Source organism: Caretta caretta, chromosome 4, assembly GCF_965140235.1.
Source record: "Caretta caretta isolate rCarCar2 chromosome 4, rCarCar1.hap1, whole genome shotgun sequence".
Lineage (NCBI taxonomy): Eukaryota > Metazoa > Chordata > Testudines > Cheloniidae > Caretta > Caretta caretta.
Genome location: NC_134209.1, coordinates 114439067 through 114462814, shown reverse-complemented (window position 1 = coordinate 114462814; position 23748 = coordinate 114439067). Strand labels below are relative to the sequence as shown.

Below are 23748 nucleotides of genomic sequence, written 5' to 3'. Positions count from 1 at the left end.
CACTCTTTTCTTCGAGACTGGACTCCATTGCGGATCCTAAATGCTATTTTCCAGTGTGAGACACCGACATTCCCGAACCGCGAAAAAACAAATTGTGCTGGGGGGAGGAGGAGGAGGAGTATAGCCAACTCCAGCGGAGAGTTGGTAGGTACGAAAAATGAAATCGGGCTCCGCCGAGAAATTGAAATAAGCTAACGATTCATTATATTTGCATATTTACCAAAGGACTTTAACTATTCTAATCAACAGATACAATTACAAAATCTGTAAACTACCGAAGAGGGAACCCTAGAGCTGCAGGGGAGAGGAGAGAAAAGCCCGGTGATGGCTTTAAAAGGATTTCCCGTGCATAATAAAGGCTAGAAATGCCAGATGGACGTCCCCACACACAAGCTGCCATCTCGCCAGTATGATCCGATGTTCCCTTTAAAGAAACAAGCTCTCATTTTAGTGCTTTAGTGGGAATCTAGTGCTTCTTTTAGTGTTGGTCGCCAGCATCTTGGGCTATTTTATTAATTGCAGCCCATGACACGTGCGATCCTACTTCCCTAGACCCAACCTCCAAATGTGTCGCGGCGGGGACTCCCTCGCTCACCAGTCTTGGCCAAAGGGGCAAATCTCCACCGTTTGAACTAGCCGGACTTGGTCCCGCTGAGAGTGAAGCGGTGGGGCCCGAACGCTACCGAGCTGGGGTACAAGGCAGGGAGCGGAAGCAAGGGGCTCCGATTTCCCTCTTCCCCTGGGCAAACGGGCAGCACACACAATCTGGACCCGACTTCCTTCCCCTCCCCCCGTAGCCAGGGCACGAGGCCCAAAGGCAGCGCTGCCCATCCACCATGCAGAGCACGTCAGATCCATTTCCCACGCCGGCCGCCCGCGTAGGAGAGAGAAGGGGAGGGGGGCCGTTACCTCTGCTCCGAAAGAGGAACCAGTCCGCTGTGAAGGACGTTGCGCTCCCGAGCAGGCAGGCTTTGCACACTGGGAGACATTGCACGTGCAGAGGGAGGAGAAAGAGACACTGCTTGGGGGAATAAGGCACGTTGTGTGGGTGTGTCTCTGTGTGTGCATGGGGCAGGCTGCACCGGGCAAGAGAAAGAACCCGCTTATTCGTTTGAAACCCAGGCTTCCCCGCAAACCAGATGGCGGGAGCAGTGTGCCCGTGAGACAGGGGAGCTCTGAAGACACGATGGGGGGGGGGGGCGCTATGCTGTGCAAATGTTTCCACACACAGGAAGCCGAGTAAAGTTTATGGCGGGGAGGTTAAAAGCTTTTTCGACTCACCCCTCCCACAAGGGAACGCATTAAGTTTTCCGGCTGCGTTTAAAAGCAGGGCGGGAGGCAGCGGCGGATGGAAATGTGTAGCATGTGCCGGGACCAGGGCAATGCAGCGTGCCGCCGGTATTCCGATTGGCACGGCGGGATTAGTGTGGACACGATTCCTCCTCCCGGACAGCGAGGGGGAATTTCGAGACAGTCAAGTTGCTTGGCAAATATAATGGGGATTTCGTATTAATCCCTCTTAACCCTATGCGAAGATGCCGAGCTCCTGGAGCCCCCTCCCGCAGCCCGGACTGCGGCGGTGAGCACTGAGCCTGCGCCAAGCTGGGCTTTCTAGCTGATGCTGCAGATATCAAGCTGAGCGGCTCCCGGCTTCAGCACAGCGGGAGGAGGAGTCCCAGAGCTGGGCCAGCCAGTGAGAGACGCGGGAGCTGTAGCGTCCACCTACACAGGAAAACGACTCCTCTCTAGCCCTGGCACGGCAGGGAGTGGGGAACACTCCGGCAGTCATTCCCCAGCTCACACTCCGCAGATACACATACTGTCCCTGTGTGTGCCTACAGTTCGCACAGGCAAGAGGTGGAAACCTCGCTTTCTCCTCCCCACATGAAATAGACAGCAAGCTAGATTCACTGTGATCATTGGTCTGAATCATCTGAGCACATCCGGCTGCTTTAGCTCAAATGTGCCAACGGCATAAAGAAAGACGTTTGGACATATTTGTCTGCATGTTTTTCTTTAAAAATAAAAACCGGTGGGGTTTGTTCTGAACGTGTGTGCAGGTGAGTGACTGGGAAAGCGGGATCCATTCCTTCGTGCCCTGGTTCGTTCTCTCCCACCAGCCTGAGTCTCTCTCGCTGCTCGATTGCATGCGAATGGAAGGGACAAGTCTGAGAGTCAGACATCAACCAAAAGAGCAGAGGCATGCACATGCCATGGGCCATTAAGTGGCACAAAGTCAAAAGAAGGAGAAAGTGAACTAGGGACGCAAGAATAAGCAAAGTTGTGTCGAGGTCTTTCACATTAAAGTTTATTTCTTACCTGGTAGGTGACACTACGTTTTAGCAATCACTGAAGCAGCAAGTCCCTATTCGGAAATACATCTATTACTTCTTCTTACATGTGTTTATTTGCCTAACCCTCCCCCACCCTTCCCACATACATTCTCTCTTTCTCTGAGGGTCCAATTTTCCCAAGAAACACACAGATGCCGTTGAAAATGGGCATTCAAATCAGTGAAAGACGCACAATAAAGACAAAACCCCCAGCACTGGGGAACAGTCCAGCGAAAGCCTGAGCTCTCTAATGCACTCCCCTTTCCCCCCTGGAGTCTGATCCTGTTACCGTCACTGCAGCTCATCATCTGTCTCAGAGAAGCACCAGCGGACAGAAAAGGTGGGAATCTATGCAAAATGAGTTGTTTGACCAACATGATGCCACAACATGCCGTCACCAGCGCACCCAGGGGCTCTAAAATAAAAGGAAGAACAACAATGTGCTTAACAATAATTGATCACTGAAGAGTCAGAAGGTGGTGGTGGCTTGAGGGGGGAGGAAATCACAGGAGACCATGGGTTAGAGAGAGCAACAGCAGCAGCGCTGTGGTGTGTACCAAGGATGGGCTTGAAGACTGGGCTGGTGTTCTGCGATCAGCAGCTATCCCACTTGCAGCTGCAGAGGGTAAGGCTGGGCTTTCTGGAGTGCAGCGCTTGGCTCGTCCTCCCTCCCTCCCTCTCTCGGCGTGTGTAGCGCAGGCGGCTCTGCTGCTGCAGCGTCAGGGAAGAGCCGCCGAGAGAGGCTCCAGCCGCTCTCACCACTTTGGGCAAACTTGCTGGTTTACTGCTTTTTTTCCGAGTGGGAAGCGGCGCCTCACTCGCCGGTCAACATTTTAAAGCAGAAGCCGCTTTGCTGCGAAAGCGCCTGAACCACACTTCTCTGGAAGGCACAAGATTTCACCCGCCGAGGCGGTGGGGTTCAGAGGAGACAATTGACTGGTATCCTTTTCTTTGCAAAGAGGACTGCATTTTTATAAATCGCACCGCGGCTCTCCTCCCCGCCCCTTTGCCATTCCGCTTATATGGATGTAATTCAGAATCTGTTAATTCACGTGGGGGATCCAGTTACATCTCGTTCCGCTCCGGGTATATTAACGAGAGAGCAAGGCAATAATCGCCTTTGGACACATAGCCTTGTTGCTAACCTTTGAACTGAAAGGATCAAGTTCAGCTCTGGTTACCTGCATTGGGACGGAAAGGAAGAGAGAGAGAGAGAGAGAGAGAGAGAGAGAGAGAGACTGCAATCTCATTTGTGAATCGCTCTCACAGTGCTGCAGATCCAGATTGCTATAACACATGCAGTGGAAATGCAGGTAAGGCACACACACAAACTGCGGATGCAAAAACAAACTTGGGACTCTTGTGTGTGTGTATGTGCATTGCTCCAGCTCTGGAAATTTTGGGCAAACGGCTTCTGCAGTTTTTGTAGCGTTGCTTTGTGACTAATGACCTTGCGCAGAGTTGTTAAAAAAAATCCTCTACGGAGAAAGAACTGAACATTTTAGGCGATCTGTGAAGATGGATTTGGGTGCTTTTCTGCTAACCGAAGGGGATTTTCTGTGGACTGCTCTGTGATACAGGGGGTTCTCGCCTACCCACTGTACAGCTACCGGTATTACTGGGATTTTTTTAATTTTTATTTTATTTTGATCAGTTATTTAATTGTATTTTTTGCCCATTGCTAAGAGGATTGGGAGTTTTCCGGACACAACTCCTTTGAATGAGGCGATTCACATTTTTTTCCGTGTGCGTGCAGAGTGGGGAAAGAAAAGAGCTAATGCCTTAGTCGTAAACGGCTGAGAGAGACAGAGGGAGAAGAGTGTGAATTGTACTTAACTCTAGGAGCAAAGAAGGCGACCTGGGGAGGGGGGGCTTCGAATAGCGCCGTGCTGCTCCTGCTTTTATTACAAACCTTGCAAAGTGATTACAGTGAGGAGGAGCAGGAAAATCCCGTCCTATCTGTTGAGATGAATCTTTAAAAAGCAAAATACACTGTCCCATCAACTGTAAGCATATTGCAACTGGAAGGAAGGGAGGAGAGGAGCCAACACTAGGGTTTTGATCACCGATTGCACCAGTTATGAGACAATAAGTTTCCCGGAAGAGAAGGATTTTATAATTGATCACCCGCACGCCGAGCATTTCTGTTGGCTTGTCAGGGGAGTTGGTGGGAGAGAGGAGGGGGTTTTTGGTGAGAAGAAGATGAGGAAGATGCGGACTCTCTTTGGCTTTGTGCATTGCTGCTGCTGCTGCTTCTTGCTCCTGCTGCCTCCGCCGCTCTGGGTCAGCCTGGCCGCGGCCAAGCAGCTGCTGAGGTACCGGCTGGCCGAGGAAGGACCTGCCGACATCCGCATAGGCAACGTGGCTTCGGACCTGGGCATCGTGACTGGCTCTGGAGAGGTGACATTCAGCCTGGAGTCGGGCTCCGACTACCTGAAGATCGATAACATGACCGGGGAGCTGAGCACCACAGAGCGGCGCATAGACCGCGAGAAGCTGCCGCAGTGCCAGATGATCTTCGATGAGAACGAGTGCTTCCTGGACTTCGAGGTCTCGGTGATCGGCCCTTCGCAGAGCTGGGTGGACCTCTTCGAGGGCAGGGTCATCATCCTGGACATCAACGACAACACCCCCACCTTCCCCTCGCCCGTCCTCACCCTTACCGTGGAGGAGAACCGGCCCGTAGGGACCCTCTATCTCCTCCCCACCGCCACCGACAGAGACTTCGGCCGCAACGGCATCGAGCGCTACGAGCTGCTGCAAGAGCCCGGCGGGGACGGGGGCAGACGCGGAGGAGGGGGGTCGGCTTCTGCAGCTGAGAGCGCCCTCTACCCCGGCGGCAGTAAGAGGAGGCAGGAGCCGGACGGGGCGGCCCGCAGCAGCGTGTTCGAGCTGCAGGTGGCCGATACCCCTGACGGGGAGAAGCAGCCGCAGCTGATTGTCAAGGGGGCGCTGGACCGAGAGCAGAGGGACTCCTATGAACTGAGCCTGAGGGTGCGGGACGGCGGCGACCCGGCCCGCTCCTCCCAGGCCATCCTGAGGGTGCTGATCACCGACGTGAACGACAACAGCCCCCGCTTTGAGAAGAGCGTCTACGAGGCGGACCTGGCGGAGAACAGCAGCCCCGGGACCCCCATCCTGCAGCTGCGGGCCGCCGACCTGGACGTGGGGGTGAACGGGCAGATCGAGTACGTCTTCGGGGCGGCCACGGAGTCGGTGCGGCGCCTGCTGCGTCTGGACGAGACCTCGGGCTGGCTCAGCGTCTTGCACCGCATCGACCGGGAGGAGGTGAACCAGCTCCGCTTCACCGTCATGGCCCGGGATCGGGGCCAGCCGCCCAAGACCGACAAGGCCACGGTGGTGCTGAACATCCGCGACGAGAACGACAACGTGCCCACCATCGACATCCGCAAGATCGGCCGCATCCCGCTGCGGGACGGGGTGGCCAGCGTGGCCGAGGACGTGCTGGTGGACACCCCCATCGCCCTGGTGCAGGTGTCCGACCGCGACCAGGGCGAGAACGGCGTGGTGACCTGCACGGTGGTAGGGGACGTGCCCTTCCAGCTCAAGCCGGCCAGCGAGGGCGAGGGGGAGCCCCAGAACAAGCGCAAGTACTTCCTGCACACCTCGGCCCCGCTCGACTACGAGGCCGTCCGTGAATACAACGTGGTGATCGTGGCCGTGGACTCGGGCAGCCCCAGCCTGTCCAGCAACAACTCGCTGCTGGTGCGGGTGGCGGACACCAACGACAACCCGCCCGTGTTCGGCCAGGCCGTGCTGGAGGTCTCCTTCCCGGAGAACAACTCGCCCGGGGAGAGGGTGGCCACGGTGGCGGCCACGGACGCGGACAGCGGCAAGAACGCCGAGATCTTCTACTCGCTGGAGCCCTCGCCCCTCTCCTCGGAGGCGCCCGGCGGCATCTTCAGCATCGACCCGGACTCCGGGGACGTGCTGGTGCAGGCGGTGCTGGACCGCGAGCAGCGCGACACCTACGAGTTCCAGGTGACGGCCCGGGACAAGGGGGCGCCGGCCCTGCAGGGCTCCACCACGGTGGTGGTGCGGGTGGCCGACCGCAACGACAACGAGCCGCGCTTCATGCAGGACGTGTTCACCTTCTACGTGAAGGAGAACCTGCAGCCCAACAGCCCCGTGGGCATGGTGACCGTGATGGACTCCGACCGGGGCCGCAACGCCGAGCTCAGCCTCTCCATCCAGCCCGGGGAGCAGGACCAGGCCGCCGGCATCTTCTCCATCGAGAACGACACCGGCACCATCTACTCCACCGTCTCCTTCGACCGGGAGCAGCAGACCAGCTACACCTTCAAGGTCAAGGCGCTGGACGGAGGGGAGCCGCCCCGCTCGGCCACCGCCACAGTCAATCTCTTCGTGATGGACGAGAACGACAACCCGCCCGCCGTCACTTTCCCCAGCAACAGCTCCTACACCGTGCTGCCCCCCTCCAGCAACCTGCGCACCGTGGTGGCCACCGTGCTGGCCACCGACGCGGACACGGGCCTCAACGCCGACCTCAACTTCAGCATCGTCGGGGGCAACCCCTTCAAGCTCTTCGAGATCGACCCGGCCAGCGGCGTGGTGTCCTTGGTAGGCAAGCTGGCCCCCAAGCACTACGGCCTGCACCGCCTGGTGGTGCAGGTGAACGACAGCGGCCAGCCGCCCCAGACCACCACCGCCTTGCTCCACGTCTTCGTCAACGAGAGCCTCTCCAACGCCACCGTGGTGGAGAGCCAGGTGGCCCGCAGCCTGCACACGCCCCTGGCCCAGGACATCGCCGGCGACCCCAGCTACGAGCTGAGCAAGCAGCGGCTCAGCATCGTCATCGGGGTGGTGGCCGGCATCATGACGGTGATCCTGCTCATCCTGGTGGTGGTCATGGCCCGGTACTGCCGTTCCAAGGGCAAGCACGGCTACGAGGCGGGCAAGAAAGACCACGAGGACTTCTTCACCCCGCAGCAGCACGACAAGGCCAAGAAGCCCAAGAAGGACAAGAAAGGCAAGAAGGGCAAGCAGCCCCTCTACAGCAGCATCGTCACCGTGGAGGCCTCCAAGCCCAACGGGCAGCGCTACGACAGCGTCAACGAGAAGCTCTCCGACAGCCCCAGCATGGGCCGATACCGCTCGGTCAACGGCGGCCCGGGCAGCCCGGACCTGGCCAGGCATTACAAATCCAGCTCGCCGCTCCCCACTGTCCAGCTTCACCCGCAGTCCCCCACCGCTGGGAAAAAGCACCAGGCCGTGCAGGAACTGCCCCCGGCCAATACTTTTGTAGGGGCAGGAGACAACATCTCCATTGGATCGGATCACTGCTCCGAGTACAGCTGTCAGGCCAGCAGCAAGTACAGCAAGCAGGTAAGCGTGCTGGGGTCACCCCCTAACTATTTCCAACCGCGCTTCCACACGGCCAGCCCTCCCGACCCCCAGCAAGTAAGTGAGGGAGTTGGGGACCCTCCCAGTTACACACACACAGAGGCAGCCCACTAGCCAGCACCAAGTGTTGTAAGCTAGCGAGAGAGTCAGGGGATCCTCTTGGTACTCTCCCCTACTCCTCCCTGCAGGCAGCCAGTGTAGCCAGCTGCAAGTACAGCTGGTAAGTAGGGAAACCAAAGACACCCCATACCCTCCCTCACCCCATACAGCCTGCCAGCTAACTGGCAGTAAGTAATGAGCAGATAGAGGAGTCGGGGACTCGCCACTAAAATTACTCCTCCTCCTCCCATGCCTCACAAACACAGGAGGCAGCCTGTAGCAAATACAGATTATGAGAGTGAGGGCAGAGGGCCCCCTCCCTCCAAACCAGCAATCGAGTAAATCCCTAGAAGGGAACCTGAGACGTCCTTATCATCCCCCAGCGCACACATCCAGCCAGCAACAAGCACAACGTGGGAGCTGCAGACATTCTCCCCGTCACCACACCGCCTTCAAGCCACAGATAACCAGCCAGTAGTAAGCACAACAAGCAGTTAAGGGAAACGGAGAGATCCCCATTACCCACTGCCACCAACCACCACACTCCACACATACTCAGCCAGCGACCAGAGTCCCCTTGAAACAGGCAGCCATCAGTGTCTTTCTTTCAGAGGGAGGTGCATCCACTAGACAACAAGGTTCCATTGAGAGAGAGAGAATTCTTTCCTGCCACCCAGGCAGCAGTGTCCTACTGAGAGAGGGAGCTGCCCTCTGACTTCATTCACACCCGCTATGGCTTTGTGTGTATATGTATATGAATTTGCAGCCACGATGTTAAAAGGTTGGGGGATCTAATTACGGGTCATTCATTAAGATTCAGATCTCTCTATAATATATGTGCCTGATTGTGATCGCACTTATATATTTTTCTTTATACCACTAATACCATTGATTTCAGAAGACTGACTCTTGATAAGTGCAAGTGAGCTAAGAATTAGCCCCTACTTCTATAATATTTTAACTGGTTTGGAGGATATTATATTAAATTCATAAGGCCCCACCCTCACACTGAGTGGTATGTGAATGTCAGTAGCAGTGGTACTGACTTCTGTGGTATCCCCAACTCAGTAAAATATTTCTGAACTTAAGGGTGATACAAGGGACTGATTCTGATCTTAGTTACATTGATGTGAATCAGTCATTGAAGTCAATGGAGTTCTGCCAGTATAAAACAAAGATACCAGGGTAAGTCACGGTGCCAAATTGGTGTAACATAGTGGAGAATCAGGCCATTATTATAATTCATACCTATTTTTTTATTTTATAAGGCATATATTTAATTTTGAACTGAGATCATTTTCCTTGACTTACTTTGTTGGGAGCTTATATGCTGACAAAAATGTTTTGCAGTTGATACTGTCGTGGGGGGAGATCTGCATAAGATGAACATTATGAAAGTTTTCTCAGCTACTATGCACATTATGCAAGATACTATAGATAAATGAATGCAGATTGATGCAAATATGGTGCCAAGTCTGGAACATGGAAAATCTGACAAATTTGACAAAAATGCTTTCTTTCCCACGTATTAACATGCAGATATGGTGCACAACTACATTTTTATACTTTGAGATGTCTGTTAGTATACTGAAATTGACTTTTATAATATGCAACCAGTATTTGCATTCTGCATGGTGGAATAAAATATTGTAAGTAGAAGTGAATTTCATGAGCCATTCATTCTTTCAGCTGAGCTACAAAACTGGTGTGATTGATGTAGTATTAGCTAATATTTGTGTGTGTGTGTTGTTTTACTAGTCAAACTAATGTTTTACAGAACATTTGACATAGTCGTTTCTTGGCAAAACATTTCATTAACTTTCTCCCACGGAGACTATTATAAATTTACCTTTTAAAATATTGCCTATATAAAATGTACAATACTAAAAAAGTTCACAAGATTCCATCCTCTAAGGTTTAGTAAAAACATATTAGATTATGCCTTCTTAGTGATCACTGTGCCAACACATGAGGTATAATCCATGCTAATCAGATACTAAATCTTTCTTGATGCCAGAATTCATCTCAAAATATGATTTAAAGACTGTCAAAAGTATAATTTGTTTTTGGTGAAAAAATGGCTTGTGTGTTAAATGTAGGAATTGGTAAGAGATTAGACTATACAAATGACTACTTGTGCTGATAAGTGCTTTCTTTGAGGTTATTGTGCAAAAATATATTGATTGTACCTTGTTTATTAAATTATTTAGACTATTTTCCCAGGAAATATTTTTGATGTACAATACATTACGAGATGTCCTTGGAGAAGAAAATAGATTACTACACTTTGATTGTTCCATGTAAAAATGGAAGGAACGCATCAAGAAAACCTCTTAATTTATCTACTTTAAAACAGCTCCCCTCCTCCCACCCCAGTTTCTCGGTTAATGTCTGACAGCTTTTTGTGCTGGTAGTTTGGTTATAAAGCTCCATATAATTGAGTAATGTATGGCTGATATTTTAATGTGTTAAGATAGAAGTTTAAAATATACTAAAAAGTTGACATTACTTAACATTTTGGTTTAATATCTTTATAAGTATTGTAACTGAAGTTTTCTTTGGACAAAATAAGTAGCTTATCGAAATGGTCAGCATACACACATGCAAAAACAGGCATGTAAATTAAAGACAGGATACAGGGTATTGACTCAGAGGACAGTAAGAATAATGTTAAATAAAAGCTTACAGGATAGATTTTTTTTGGCAGACTTCTTCTGTTACAGCCATCCTATGGGCACTTGCTAACTTGCTGCTGAGTGACATTTATGTGCTCTTGTGCTTTTATTTTTGTAAAGTTTTATTTTAACATAATAGTGAGCATATCAGGTGGAGGTTTATATAAATAACGTGCACTTTTCATATCTCAAACATTACCATTTGAGCACTGACTGACTCACCAGAGTAGGTATTCATATTCTTGAACACTTAAAGCAGGTGGTAGTCATGCTCAGTATCTTGTTTAGAAGGCAAGGTGACATATTTAGAAATAAACTACTATCAAATAGTATTAATTTTATCATAGTTTAATTGCACACACAAGGTAGAACAAGTGGAACGTTAGCATGCATATTACAGCAAGAGTTTAGCTGAAACTTGCATGTCTTTCCTCATTTACTCATTGACAGTTGCCTTTATTCCATGGAGAGATTAGAAAGTGCATAAAGTTTTAAAGACAAGTAAATAGACAAACCAGTAAGTGCCGGTCCTGAAGTAGATAAGGGTGATATCCATTATCCATTAATGTAATTAGACTTGGTAATTGATACATCTTCATACCCACAATATTGCTGTCAGGGGAAAGGTCTCCATTTACAGGACCAAATGGTGTGCTCAAGTGAGTACAAAGGTAATGCTTTTCCATTCTGATTTTGTGTTGTACTTTTTTTTCTTTAAGGCAACATATATTTAGTTTTAGAGTTTAGAACCTCATATTTAGTTTTTCAGGGCATTTTGTTTGGTGCAGTACCATATGAAACACTATAAACAGAAAAAATAAACAGCAACAACAAAAACACGTCTTGGCATAAGTATTAAAAATAATAGATTTTATAACTAAATTTTGTATTGGATACACTACTTTTAATAAAGTTTATTTAGATATTATAGCATTATGACACATATCACATTTAACCTTCACTTTGCAACAAATCTCTATATGCCCCCCCCCCCCCCGAATTACCTTGAAGGTGCCTCTTTCAAGGCTGTTCTTGTCTTATTAATGTGAAGATTCTGTCAGAAATAGTATATTATTTTAGACCCTGAGTTAGCAGTCCATCCCTATTCAGCAAAGCACTTAACCACATGCTTAACTTTAAGCAAATGCGTAAGTCCCATTATCTTCAGTGGGATTTAAACATTTGCCTAAAATTAAGCATATGCATACATGCTTTGCTAAACAGGCATGGATTTAGGCAAGTGCTTTGCTCAATTGGGGCTTGATGACCTCATCTTCAAGGTGCTAACCACTACCTGTGAGGGGGTGAACACCCTTAACTTCCAGCAAAGGCAATAGAAGTTAAGGAAGTTCAGCACATCACAGAAGCAAATCAGCAGCTTGGAGGAGATTGACTCCCTAATCATAATGGTAAACCAGAAGTAATAATTGTCTGATATGCAGTATCGCTTGTAAATTAATCTTTGTAAGTTATATTCCACTTTGCTTTATAATGCAAAATAATAGAGAAACACATGAAAAGACATTTGGGCAGATTTCATCCACTGAAACTTTTAGGCATGCATGTGACATTTTCATGTTAACCTCTGCTAGAGGCTCCTTAGAGGGTTTTCTTTCTTTCTTTCTTCCTTTTTTTTTTTTTTTTTTTGTGGTCTGTTGATGTCCACTGGTTTCTCTTTTGCTTGCTATACAAACATGATGTTTGAAAAATGGAATCTTTAAAATATTCTGGATGCCTTTTTCAAAGAAATATATGTCACCTTCATTGTGATTAGAAAGAGCTATGAAAGAATCTGTGAATGTCATTATCTCTTTCCTTGAGATACATTGTTGCCTATCCAATTCTATAATCCTTTATGAATTATCCTCATGCTTTTGCTATTTGGAAAATGTGCTGCTTAGTGAAGAAAACTGTTATCACACCTAAGTGTGATGACAGGCCTACCCAGTCACATCTCGATAACAGTACAATTTGTAGAAATTAATTTTTAAAAAATCTTCTTAGTACGCTATTCAGTTAATTGGTTTACCCAGGTATTGTACATTAACAGTCTCTTGGATTGTGGAAACATTGTATATGGCTGCTTATCATATATGTGAGTTGTAACTATAAATTAAAAGTATCCATTCTGCCATCAGTATGCACATGTAACTCCCGTTGATGTTAATGAGAGGTTATGCCTGGTGCATCAAGGAGCAGTCAATCTTAAATGTAAAATTTAACCAGCCAAGCAAACATCCGCTTTCTTCATGATAATGTATGTAAGGCAGTTTATAAGAATTACAGACTAATCCCCGAGAGTAAAGTTGGTCATGACTTGTGCCTTGACTAATTTTCTTGAGTCTAATCAATGTTTTAAAAAAATCTTACTTTAGCACTAGCTCATTGTAGCAAAGAAGTGTGGAGCTTTGTGATGAGGTGTAACATTTTAACATTTAACATGGATGCAGTTTGGAGAGAAGTTTCCAAAAGCATAAGTAAACGTACTATCTTCAGTTTGCAAAACAGTAAATATTCTACAGTTGGTTTTAGAAATGTTCCATATTTGTCACTTAGTAACAAATCATTTTGAAAACAGGGACTAATTAAACATGGTGATACATTTTTTGAAGTTTTTATTAGCTCTACTTAATACAATGTGTTCAATTAACAAGTAAAGGCTTTATTTTCCTGTTCAGTGAAACCCTCATGTCCTATGTGCAAACAGCTAACTTGCTACTACAATCATCCCCCTCATTCCAAAGGGATGGAATCTGAGTAGAGGAGGAGTGTCATGCTTTGAAGGACTAAAGAATGCCTACTGTTGAGGACAGGCGGGAAAGCAGGCATCTTCAAAGGGATAGGGTGTGATTTACTAACTTTGACAGCTCCCTGACTGTATGTATGGATATTTGTCTAGACCAGTAAGATGTTCAGCAATTTGATTATTGCTGCATCAGTCTTTGTATCATGACCCACATGATACAAACATATTCTCAGAACTTTTATTTCCTTTTTCTTCCTGAGCACATTAAAATACTTCAAAAAATTAAATATCTGAATTAATTATATATATATAAACTAAGTGTGGAATGATTGGGTTGGAAAATATTGGTCCTTATACACCTGTGATACTGAAGCATATGTGTATAAATGTGCTTCTTCATTTCTGCCTGCTTAGATACCTTGTGCCCCAATATTTATTGCGGTTTGACTGACTAGTATTTTTGCAGACTAACTTCTGCCCTGAAATGACAGGCGAATTTAATTGTAAATTTGATGTGTGGAAGTTTTAGAATGTTTGTGCAGTTAACTTTTCAGTGCATAGCCCTTAAATAGAAAACTTGGCCATGATTAGGTTTTGCAGTAAAACATAATAATAAATCATCAGACTTCAGAGTTCAAATCTTGTTGGTATTTTTCTTGTTAGCTAATTACCTAAATCCTTTAGAAGCACTCTAAATTCTTTATTATAATTAGTTTAAACATGCCATGTTATTTTCTTTTCCTTTTGGGAATACTTAAAGTCCATCTTTGTTACACATATTTGAGAAATACAGTTCAGCATCTTACAGCCAGGCTTCTAAAGCATGTTTTCAGCATTTCTGTTTATAGTAAGTGTTAAGGAACTGTGAAAGCTATAAAATGAATTCCCTGTATTCATTCATAGGATTGGTAAAATATATTGCATATAAATTACAACACAAGCTTCTCCATATCTTTTTACTGTTTCATACTCTAACATAGGAATATGTATGTCATATGTCTGGGAGATGTGCTCAGTATCCTTTTTATTTGGCTTGATTTCTTTTATCTAAGAGAGAGATTCTGTTGTTCCTAATTCTGTCACATTTTGGACATTTCTAGTGTTACTCTAAATGTTGTATACTGCAAATATTTTGAAATGACATTATTAAACTTCTTCTTAATTATCACCTGCATTAATGAATTAATATCTAAAAGGAAACAAAGATTTACATTGCATAAATCTCTTTTGAACCAAAAGATAGTAAGAGAACAATTCCAACTTTTACACAGAATGTAAGTGACAGCTTAATATTTATTTACCATGCCATGCAACGTGACTTGCAAAAGTAAATTACCCAACCCATATAACTTTACCAATATGTGCTGAATGCCCCCAATAACCAGTATAAGAAGGGCATTCAGAGTGTTATTATGCAAAAATATCATTATATTTTCTCTTTCAGATTGATCCCACAATGCCCATTCCTATCTTGCTTTGTTAACTTCCACTCTGACCTAATGCCTTAACATGTAGTATGTTGGTATGTCACATATACCACAGAACCAGTCTTGGGGTTTGTTACTATTTTGTATGATTTTTGAAATTTGCAAAATTATTTAAAACCAAATACCATCAGATGTAAATTAACAGTCTGTGTCATGCAAGAGGTCAGATAAAATTATCATAATAGGTCCTTCTGACCTTAAAAATCTGAATACAAAAGAAATTTGGAAAAAAAACATTCTACATATGAAAAAAAAATCCACAATACTTATTTACACATCTGCACTGTGATGGGGCAGCTGCAGGAACCAGTGTGTTTCTGAGGTCGCTATTGTATCAGTGTGATAGCATATCAGATTGGAGGGGAGTCAACTGAGAGTGGTGGGGATGGACATTATGAAAATTGCATGAATGAAAGAAAATAAAGTAAGCTTTAAAGTATTTTATGTTCTTGGTTCCTTTCTCAGCCTGGGGGAAATTCAGCAAATACTAATAACATAATTTTGTAATTTACTTTTGCAGGCGACTTACAAGTATCAAAAATCCAAAACCACATTCAGTACCAAAGCACCAGTTCAGCAGGCTACTTAAACATATCCCTAACTTTAAGTATGTGAGTAGTCCCAAGTACTTTACTGAATCAGGGACCAAATTCTTTCTTGTGTTATACCAGTGCAAGTTCAGTGAAGCTGACTGATTGCCACAGTCGTATTTGAGAGTAGAGTTTGTCCCACACTTTTCAGGAAATAGGAGACATAATTTAATATAAAATGTGAACACTGAATAACCAGAGTTGCTTAAAAAGTGCAGTATTTTTTCCGTAAGGGGGGAAACCAACCAACAAACAAACTAACTATCAAACAAACAAAACACTTTGAACCAGTAAAATCTTATGGATTCATGACATTGGCTATGCAAGCTTGTTTGAACAGAACAGTGCTTTTCAGTCAGATTCAGAACAGAGAGGTTTAAAAAATGATCTGATTTTTTTTTCATTGTTTTCATCCTTTAAACCAGTCATTTCCCCATTCAGAAACTTGTTCTACTGCCATCCCTACATTAGCTTGTACAGATACTGTTGTAGCATAACTTCCAATGCATACTTTTATTATTCTCACAAAGGATCACAAATAGTACACTAATTATTATCTTATAAGTGACAATTAGGAGCTCAAAACAAGCATTTTATACTCCCTCCCCCCCCAAAAAAAAAAAAAAAAAATCTTAGCTTGGTCTATCCTAACACTGGCAAGCATAATCTATTATGTAGCAAGATTTTATTTTATTGGCTCATATTCAACAGCTCAAAAAGAAATACCTCAAAACCTCACCTTTTATATTATTAATGGTTTAGAACCTTGACTGTGTTGTTCAATATTACTTGCCTGAGTATAGTGAGCAGGATTTGGCCCTATAACAAATGCAAAATGCAGAACCATTGTTGTAACCATATTCCCAGAGTTATGTCTCTTGGATATAAGGTTCAAGAGAGTATAACTCCATTCTTAAGTATGTTCTTGATCATACTAATCGACAGTGCTTGGCTATGTATGCTCAGACACCTTTGTTCAATCTACTGGGCAGTCGATTGTGCATATTTGATCATGCAATGGTGTGCTATCCCCTAGTGTGCATACAAATGAGACAGATTTGACCTAAAATGCTTGCCTATTTTTGAAATTAAAACTTTGCCACCCAGTTGAGGTCATGCACGTTGATTAAGCAAATCTGGCCTAGGCAAATCTATGTAATTTACTAAGTTTAAAACTCTAATTCTGTATGCCAAGTTTAACCCACAACAAATGTTCTCATTGAAATCTATGTCTCCTAAAATGAAGATTAAAAACAAAAATGGAAACATGACTAATGAAGTAATAGCAGGTGGTAATATAATAGACATTTAATTAAATTGGTCTTTTTTCAGTGTTTTCACTACAATAGTGTAAGTTAATGTTTTATTATTTTTACCTCCCCCAACTTTATTTTTTGCTGCTTTTAACATGCATTTGGCTTGATTCTCTAGAGCGTTACTCCAGTTTTATGCTAGTGCAATTCCATTACTTTCAGTGGCATTACATGGACATAAAATTTGAATAATACAGTGGTGAATAAAGCTCCTGATCTCCCTCCATGTGCACTAAATAGGTTGTAGTGACATTGTGTGTGTGTGTACTTCATTATATAAAAAAGGGAGATTTTAGTTGATGTGAAAAGAAAATCACTGATACTTTATGAATATATAATTATGTTACAGTTGCCTTATGAGTTTACCAAAAAACAGTAATTGATTCCTTTGAAAGAAAAGTTATTTTTTTCCAAGTAATTTTGTGAATCCTTGTTCAGTGGGAATAATTTTACTGGAAATTGCAAGGCCTCTATTTAATTACAGGTCACTACATGCTCAACCAGTGACCCTCCATTCTGATCTTGGGATATAACTGTTTTACAGATTTAGAAAACTCATTCATAAGACTGATTTGAATATGTACTTGCAATTTCATTCTGCTGCCTGCCATCTAAGGGACTGAATCTGTCACCTTTACTCACATTGAGTAATATTTTATTTCACAAGTAGTTCTACTGAAATAAACTAGATTATTCATAGAGCAGGTAATGCTTAGCGTATATAAATAGGATGACAAAACTGGGTCCTAAATTAAGCAACATCCATTTTCCCTATGGCTTTGAACCATCAGTAAATTCTTCCAGAAATTATAAAACATACTGTGCATCCTGTAACTTAATAATTAATATACATTTACAAAATGGAATTTTAATCTAGAATATCTAAAGAAATATACAGATAAGAGTGCAAAATAAGGTAAATAGCTAGGCATATAACAACATATTTTAGCAGAATATGTGTTGATTTACTGTATGGATTCTTTCAACAGAGACAAAGGGGATGATTCTGATCTCACATACATCAATAACTAACTTGAACAGATGTAAAACAAGTAGAATTGAGATCAGAACCATGCCTAGTTATTCGTCTTTATGCTTATTGGCCTTTTATGAGAGCTATGAGGGATCCTACTCACATTTAAGTTAATAACAAAACTCAATGACTGATGAGAGCAGGATCACTGCTATGAAACACCAGAATATACTCTTGTTACTCTCTTTTCAGGGGAGTTGTTAGCATATAAAGCTGTAGTTACACAGTGGTATATCAGGTTCCAAATTTGCAATTTGTTTGAATTTTTGTAAACAGAAAAGAGTATATTATTTGAGTGGCTTTATGACATATGTTTGTCCTTTACTATATTGAATTTAGAAAAAGATGACTTGGAGGAACTCATATGTAGTCTACTAATGAGGAAAACAAATACAAAGATTAACTGTCTTTGCAAAACTGTGATAATTCTAAATATATATTTATTAAATAAGATTTAAAAGTATGCTTTTTTTTTTACCACTAGTTTGTCTTCTGTGTGGAGGAGAAGATAAAGAGCAATATGAAATTCCCTGCATGTAAAACAGATTGAACAGATTTACTTAGCCTGCTTATTCAGAGTATTGCAAAATAGATTTTGACTTGAGTGGTATTCAACAGGGAGTGGGTTTTGCTATATTCCGTTGGCTGTGCAGATTTAGCTGAATATACTGGTAATTCATTTTGAACATTCTAACACTGAAATTCAGGGTGCTTCCATAGAAATCTAGTGTGCTGAATTTAGAGTGTGTGTTTTTACTTGTTGTTCATTAAGTATAGAAAGTGACTGAACTCTTCAAGTTAAATGGTAACCTCCCTGGAGAATTAATGTTTCATAAATATAAAAGGGCTAGTTAAAGCTTCCCTCTATCAAATGTTTCTAAAAGGCTTTATGTATTTATAAGACTTCATGATCTACTATTGATGCAAATTACTAAGGATAAAAGAAAATCCATCTGTTATCAAAGAAAAAAAATAAATGAAATAAGTCCAAGGATTTGAAAGACTTAGCATTAAGAACTAGGAATTCATACTTCGCGATGGGTTTATAGTAATTGACAGAAGAAAAGACTTCTTTTTAGCATTCATAATTTTTTTTTCAACTAAGGGAAAATGACTTTTCTATAAAAGCATCTCTTGTAACGTATCCTGTTTCATTTTATAATTTTGTATGCGCTACTAAAAAAATCTCAATTAAAATATGACCTAACACCATTTCATGTAGAGTTTGGAATTATTAGTTTTGTTATTACTACCCTTACATCTAAGCAAATTATCCATAGCTAAATAAATAGCATTTCATCAAGAGACACTGGTTTCCAATCTACTAGGATTCAGATTACTAGCATGAGAATGTATCTAAAGCTAGTGTCTTCAATCTCCAACTAATTGTGCACTGATAATGGTATTGCCCACAGGCAGTTCTCTTTTGCTGTCTTGATAAATGATAGATTTTTCTGTGAGTTAATGTTAAAATCAGATGGAGACATATAATAGTGCAGTTACTACTCTTAACCTTTCTTCTTTGCTCATTTGAAATGTGCACCATTTGGAGAGATCTATGCATTTAATTTCCTTAAGAATAATCTCAGGAAAAATAATAATAATTTAAAAAAGAATCCTACTCACACTAAAATAGAGTTAGTTTTATAGAAAACTTGTATTGTTGAAAAATCTGACATGTACGCAGAGTCCCCTGCCAAGATTTCTGGGAACAGAAGTGGGTAGCCAACAGATGAGCTCAAATTGAACCATAAAGCTTTGCATGCTGTTAGCCTATAGTAGCACATATTTGTTACTGTTACCCTATTTCTTCCTTCCTTTTCCCTCCTACTAGTTGTCAGTCACTTGTTGAGTTTTGTCTTAGGCTGTATTATAAACTGTACAGGGCAGGGACTATATATAAAATTTTTACTCATGAATATCAAATCACTTTACCAAAGTGGGTTTGTATAAGTCCTAGCACAAAGGTTATAATAACAGTAATCTGCAAAATGAGGAAAATTTTCATGTTTTAAAAATTATTAGTGCATTTATATCATCGTACTACCTTGGATCCCTTGTCATGGACCAGGACCCCATTGTGCTAGGTGCTGTACAAACACAGAACATGTTAGATATGAATGTTAGCTATGAGAGAAGCTTTTAAAGAAGGGAATGAATAAAGGTTAAAAAGAATAGTGGGGCAGCCACTGTTTTGGGCATTGAAAGAAGGCTTTGTTATGATCCATGTAATTTTGTTCCAGCACAATGATTCGAACAGTTTGAAATCTATTCTTCACCTTACTGGTTACATGTGAACAGCTCTTCGCTTTTGCACTAAAGCAAGTGGGAATTGTTCACTGTCACAAACAATAAATAACAAGAGTACCCAATCTGCACAGCATGGAAGTGATAAAAACACATGCTTATGCGTGCTTGAGATTTCACAGCTATTAATTTTGAACTTTTTGATTGCAGTTCTGTTTTACAAGAATAGATGCTGTTAGGGCTGCAGTACACTGTGACAGTGAGAAATTATGACAACATGCATTTATCATTATGAACCTGATCTATTCAGTCTGAGCTGATAAGATAGTGTCCCTAGAGCCAAAATCATAAAATGTTTCTCACCTTTATTTCATGTTTAACTCTTTTTAATACTAATAGTTGTTAAAATATTTCATAGCACTGGCTAATATTAAGTACTAATTTATTCTTAGGAGAATTACTTTGTACATGATGAACATGTATAACTCATCAGTGTTAATGGAAGCTGTATGTGTACATTGAGGGCCCCCAAGTATAAGTGTATTGTATGCTACTGCTATACAACTTGTTCTCTCATTCACATATTCACAGAATAGACTCTGTCTCCTGGTTAAAATCCCTCATAATGCATTTTTGGGAAGAAAAAATAATGGCCCTAAGAAGACTGTGTTCAAGCTGAAAAAAATGTTACATTGTAACTTTAGTAAAAGACACCTTAAAATTTTGAACAGTACAATACATGAAGTCTCTAAAAATTGTAATTTCCAAATACAGAGGTATTTTTAAAATGTTGTGGCTAATTTTATTTTCCAATCTGTAACATGCAGTATTTACTTCACAATATGGAGCATGAATTTAGCAATCCAATTTTTATTTTTTGGACCCATTGTGGACAACGCTATTAAATATGAGTAAGGCTGTGATTATTTCATGGAGGAAATGGAAATCACAGATTCTGTGACATTCCGTAACCTCTGTAACTTCCACAGCAGCTGTGTGGTTGACTTCAGGGTCACCCAATCAGCTGGCCCCAAGCAGTGGACCTGGGGGCATCTCTGGGGGCTGCCCCAGAGCCAGCTGTACTGGCAGCTGGCTCCAGGGACCGCACAAAGAGCGGCCAGTGTGGCTGGTCCCGGGGACTGCCCAAACAGCAGTCCTGGGGGGCGGCCCCAGGGAGAATCTGAGCAGTGGTCCCGGGGGCTCCCCGGGGCCAGCCACACCAGCCACTGCTCATGCGGCCCCAGGTAGCTGGCTCCGGGGACCACCAGAACAGTGGCTAGTGTGGTTGGCTCTAAGGAGTGCCAAAGCAGCGGTCCTGGGGGTACCCTGGGGATCGCTGGAGCAGCAGCGGTCCGAGTGCAGATAAAGCAGCAGTCACGGGGCAGCTGGAGTAGCGGTCCCAGGGTGGCTGGAGCCGCAGTCCCGGGGTGCCTGGAGGCTGTCTGGAGAGAGATCCCTGGAGCAGCGGCCGGGGGGCACTTAACCACCTGTACTGGAGCAGTGGGGGGCCCAGAAGTAGAGATTTAGTCAGGGATATTTTTGGTAAAATATTTGGTAAAATATTCATGGTCATGAATTTTTATTTATTTCATGTGACCTGTCCATGACTTTTGCCAAAAACACCCGTGACTAAATCTTAGCCTTAAATATGAGTAATTCCTGAAGCTTTCCCTGTACTGTGAAACATCAGGAATCTGAATTCTGATCATATATGGTATTTTCATACAGGGTGTGATAGCACAGTCTTTACACAGACAAAACTGCCAGTGACTTCAATAAGAAATTATCCAGAGTAAAGATACACTCTGCCTCCTCCAAAACCCCTATCAAGCTGGGGTGTTTTTTTCACCATGCCCAGAATGTCATCAAATTCAAGAGTCCTAGAGACCTCACAGACAACACTCTCTCAGCCGTTCCCTGTCTTTTATAATGAGGGCGATTCACCTGGAGCTCCTCTGCTCTAGATGATCATAATGGTCCCTTCTGACCTTAATATCAATGTATCTATGCTCCTGTGGCAGCATGGTACCTGGAGAGAGGTAATCCCTCAAACAGGCCATCCTAAAGCCATTTAAGGCCTTAAATGGCCAACACCTTAAACCCTACCCAGAGGCCAACAGAAACACAGTGCAGATCCCAGAGTGCTGGTGTCATAAATATAAAGGGAAGGGTAAACCCCTTTGAAATCCCTCCTGGCCAGGGGAAAGCTCCTCTCACCTGTAAAGGGTTAAGAAGCTAAAGGTAACCTCGCTGGCACCTGACCAGAATGACCAATGAGGAGACAAGATACTTTCAAAAGCTGGGAGGAGGGAGAGAAACAAAGGGTCTGTGTTTGTCTGTATGCTGCTCTTGCCAGGGACAGAACAGGAATGGAGTCTTAGAACTTTTAGTAAGTAATCTAGCTAGGTATGTGTTAGATTATGATTTCTTTAAATGGCTGAGAAAAGAATTGTGCTGAATAGAATAACTATTTCTGTCTGTGTATCTTTTTTGTAACTTAAGGTTTTGCCTAGAGGGGTTCTCTATGTTTTTGAATCTAATTACCCTGTAAGATATCTACCATCCTGATTTTACAGGGGGGATTTCTTTATTTCTATTTACTTCTATTTTTTATTAAAAGTCTTCTTGTAAAAAACTGAATGCTTTTTCATTGTTCTCAGATCCAAGGGTTTGGGTCTGTGGTCACCTATGCAAATTGGTGAGGCTTTTTATCCAACATTTCCCAGGAAAGGAGGGGTGCAAGTGTTGGGAGGATTGTTCATTGTTCTTAAGATCCAAGGGTCTGGGTCTGTAGTCACCTAGGCAAACTGGTGAGGCTTTTTACCAAACCTTGTCCAGGAAGTGGGGTGCAAGGTTTTGGGAAGTATTTTGGGGGGAAGGATGCGTCCAAACAGCTCTTCCCCAGTAACCAGTATTAGTTTGGTGGTGGTAGCGGCCAGTCCAAGGACAACGGGGGGAATATTTTGTACCTTGGGAAAGTTTTGACCTAAGCTGGTAAGGATAAGCTTAGGAGGTTTTTCATGCAGGTCCCCACATCTGCACCCTAGAGTTCAGAGTGGGGGAGGAACCTTGACAGCTGGTTTCACATACTCCCAGTGAGATATCCTGCTTGACATGTAAGCTGCTGTGCTCTGCATCAGTTTCAGTTTCTGAATGGTTTTAAGGTGTAGCCTGTAGAACATATTGCGATAGTCTTATCTTGAGGTTAAAAAGGAACAATGTCATAGAAAAAGAGAAGTCCAAGTTATATTAGTCACATTTTTGTTCTTAATAGTTTTTTTTCTATGGTAGAAAATTGCAGATATTTATTTTCTCTTCCAGAGGAGAAGTCTAGCATTTTAGGAAGAATTTTCTTAGAGATAAAAAGGAGAGTCGTAAGAGAGAGAGTTCAGGTTCCTCCCCCGCCCCCCGCCAAGAATTTTGCTACAAACTCCAAAGGAAAGGTGTGTTTGCTTTTTTTTTTTTTTTTAAAAATCATTCTAACATTGTAGTTTTTGTCCAGGTCTTTTATTAAACATTTGGGGAAAATATTTTTGGGAGGTGGGGGGACTTAGGAGAAAATGATTTTTCCTTACCTTCCTTTTCTTCAAAAGCAATATATACTAAACATGCTGGGGGATATGGATAGGAAATTTGCATCTTTTTGTGCTTTCATGATTGCCTGAATTTTTGTAAGCTTATATATGGAAAGATTTTGAAAGAATTCTAACACAAGGCGTAGACTAGCAACTAGTATGAAGAAATGAAGACAATATAACATAAAGAAAACCGAAGATGGAAACAACTGTATCCAAAGATTTTTCTCATTCTCAGTTCCTTTATTTAAACACAAAGATTCTG

General features: G+C 43.4%; 1 protein-coding gene across 8 annotated transcripts in view; it reads left to right on the top strand.

The window, feature by feature from the left end:
* The first annotated feature begins 2291 nt into the window (after positions 1 to 2291).
* Positions 2292 to 23748, top strand: part of PCDH7 (protocadherin 7) — a 401554-nt gene continuing 380097 nt past the window's right edge. For 2 of the 8 annotated variants that reach the window (XM_075127986.1, XM_048848662.2), the window contains exon 1: positions 2300 to 7700. In XM_075127986.1, the coding sequence (XP_074984087.1) occupies positions 4536 to 7700 (3165 nt within the window). In that variant the 5' untranslated portion in view covers positions 2300 to 4535. Of the gene's footprint in view, positions 7701 to 23748 lie in introns of all 8 variants that reach the window. The other 6 variants (XM_048848665.2, XM_048848663.2, XM_048848660.2 and 3 more) reach the window with 6 other exon arrangements.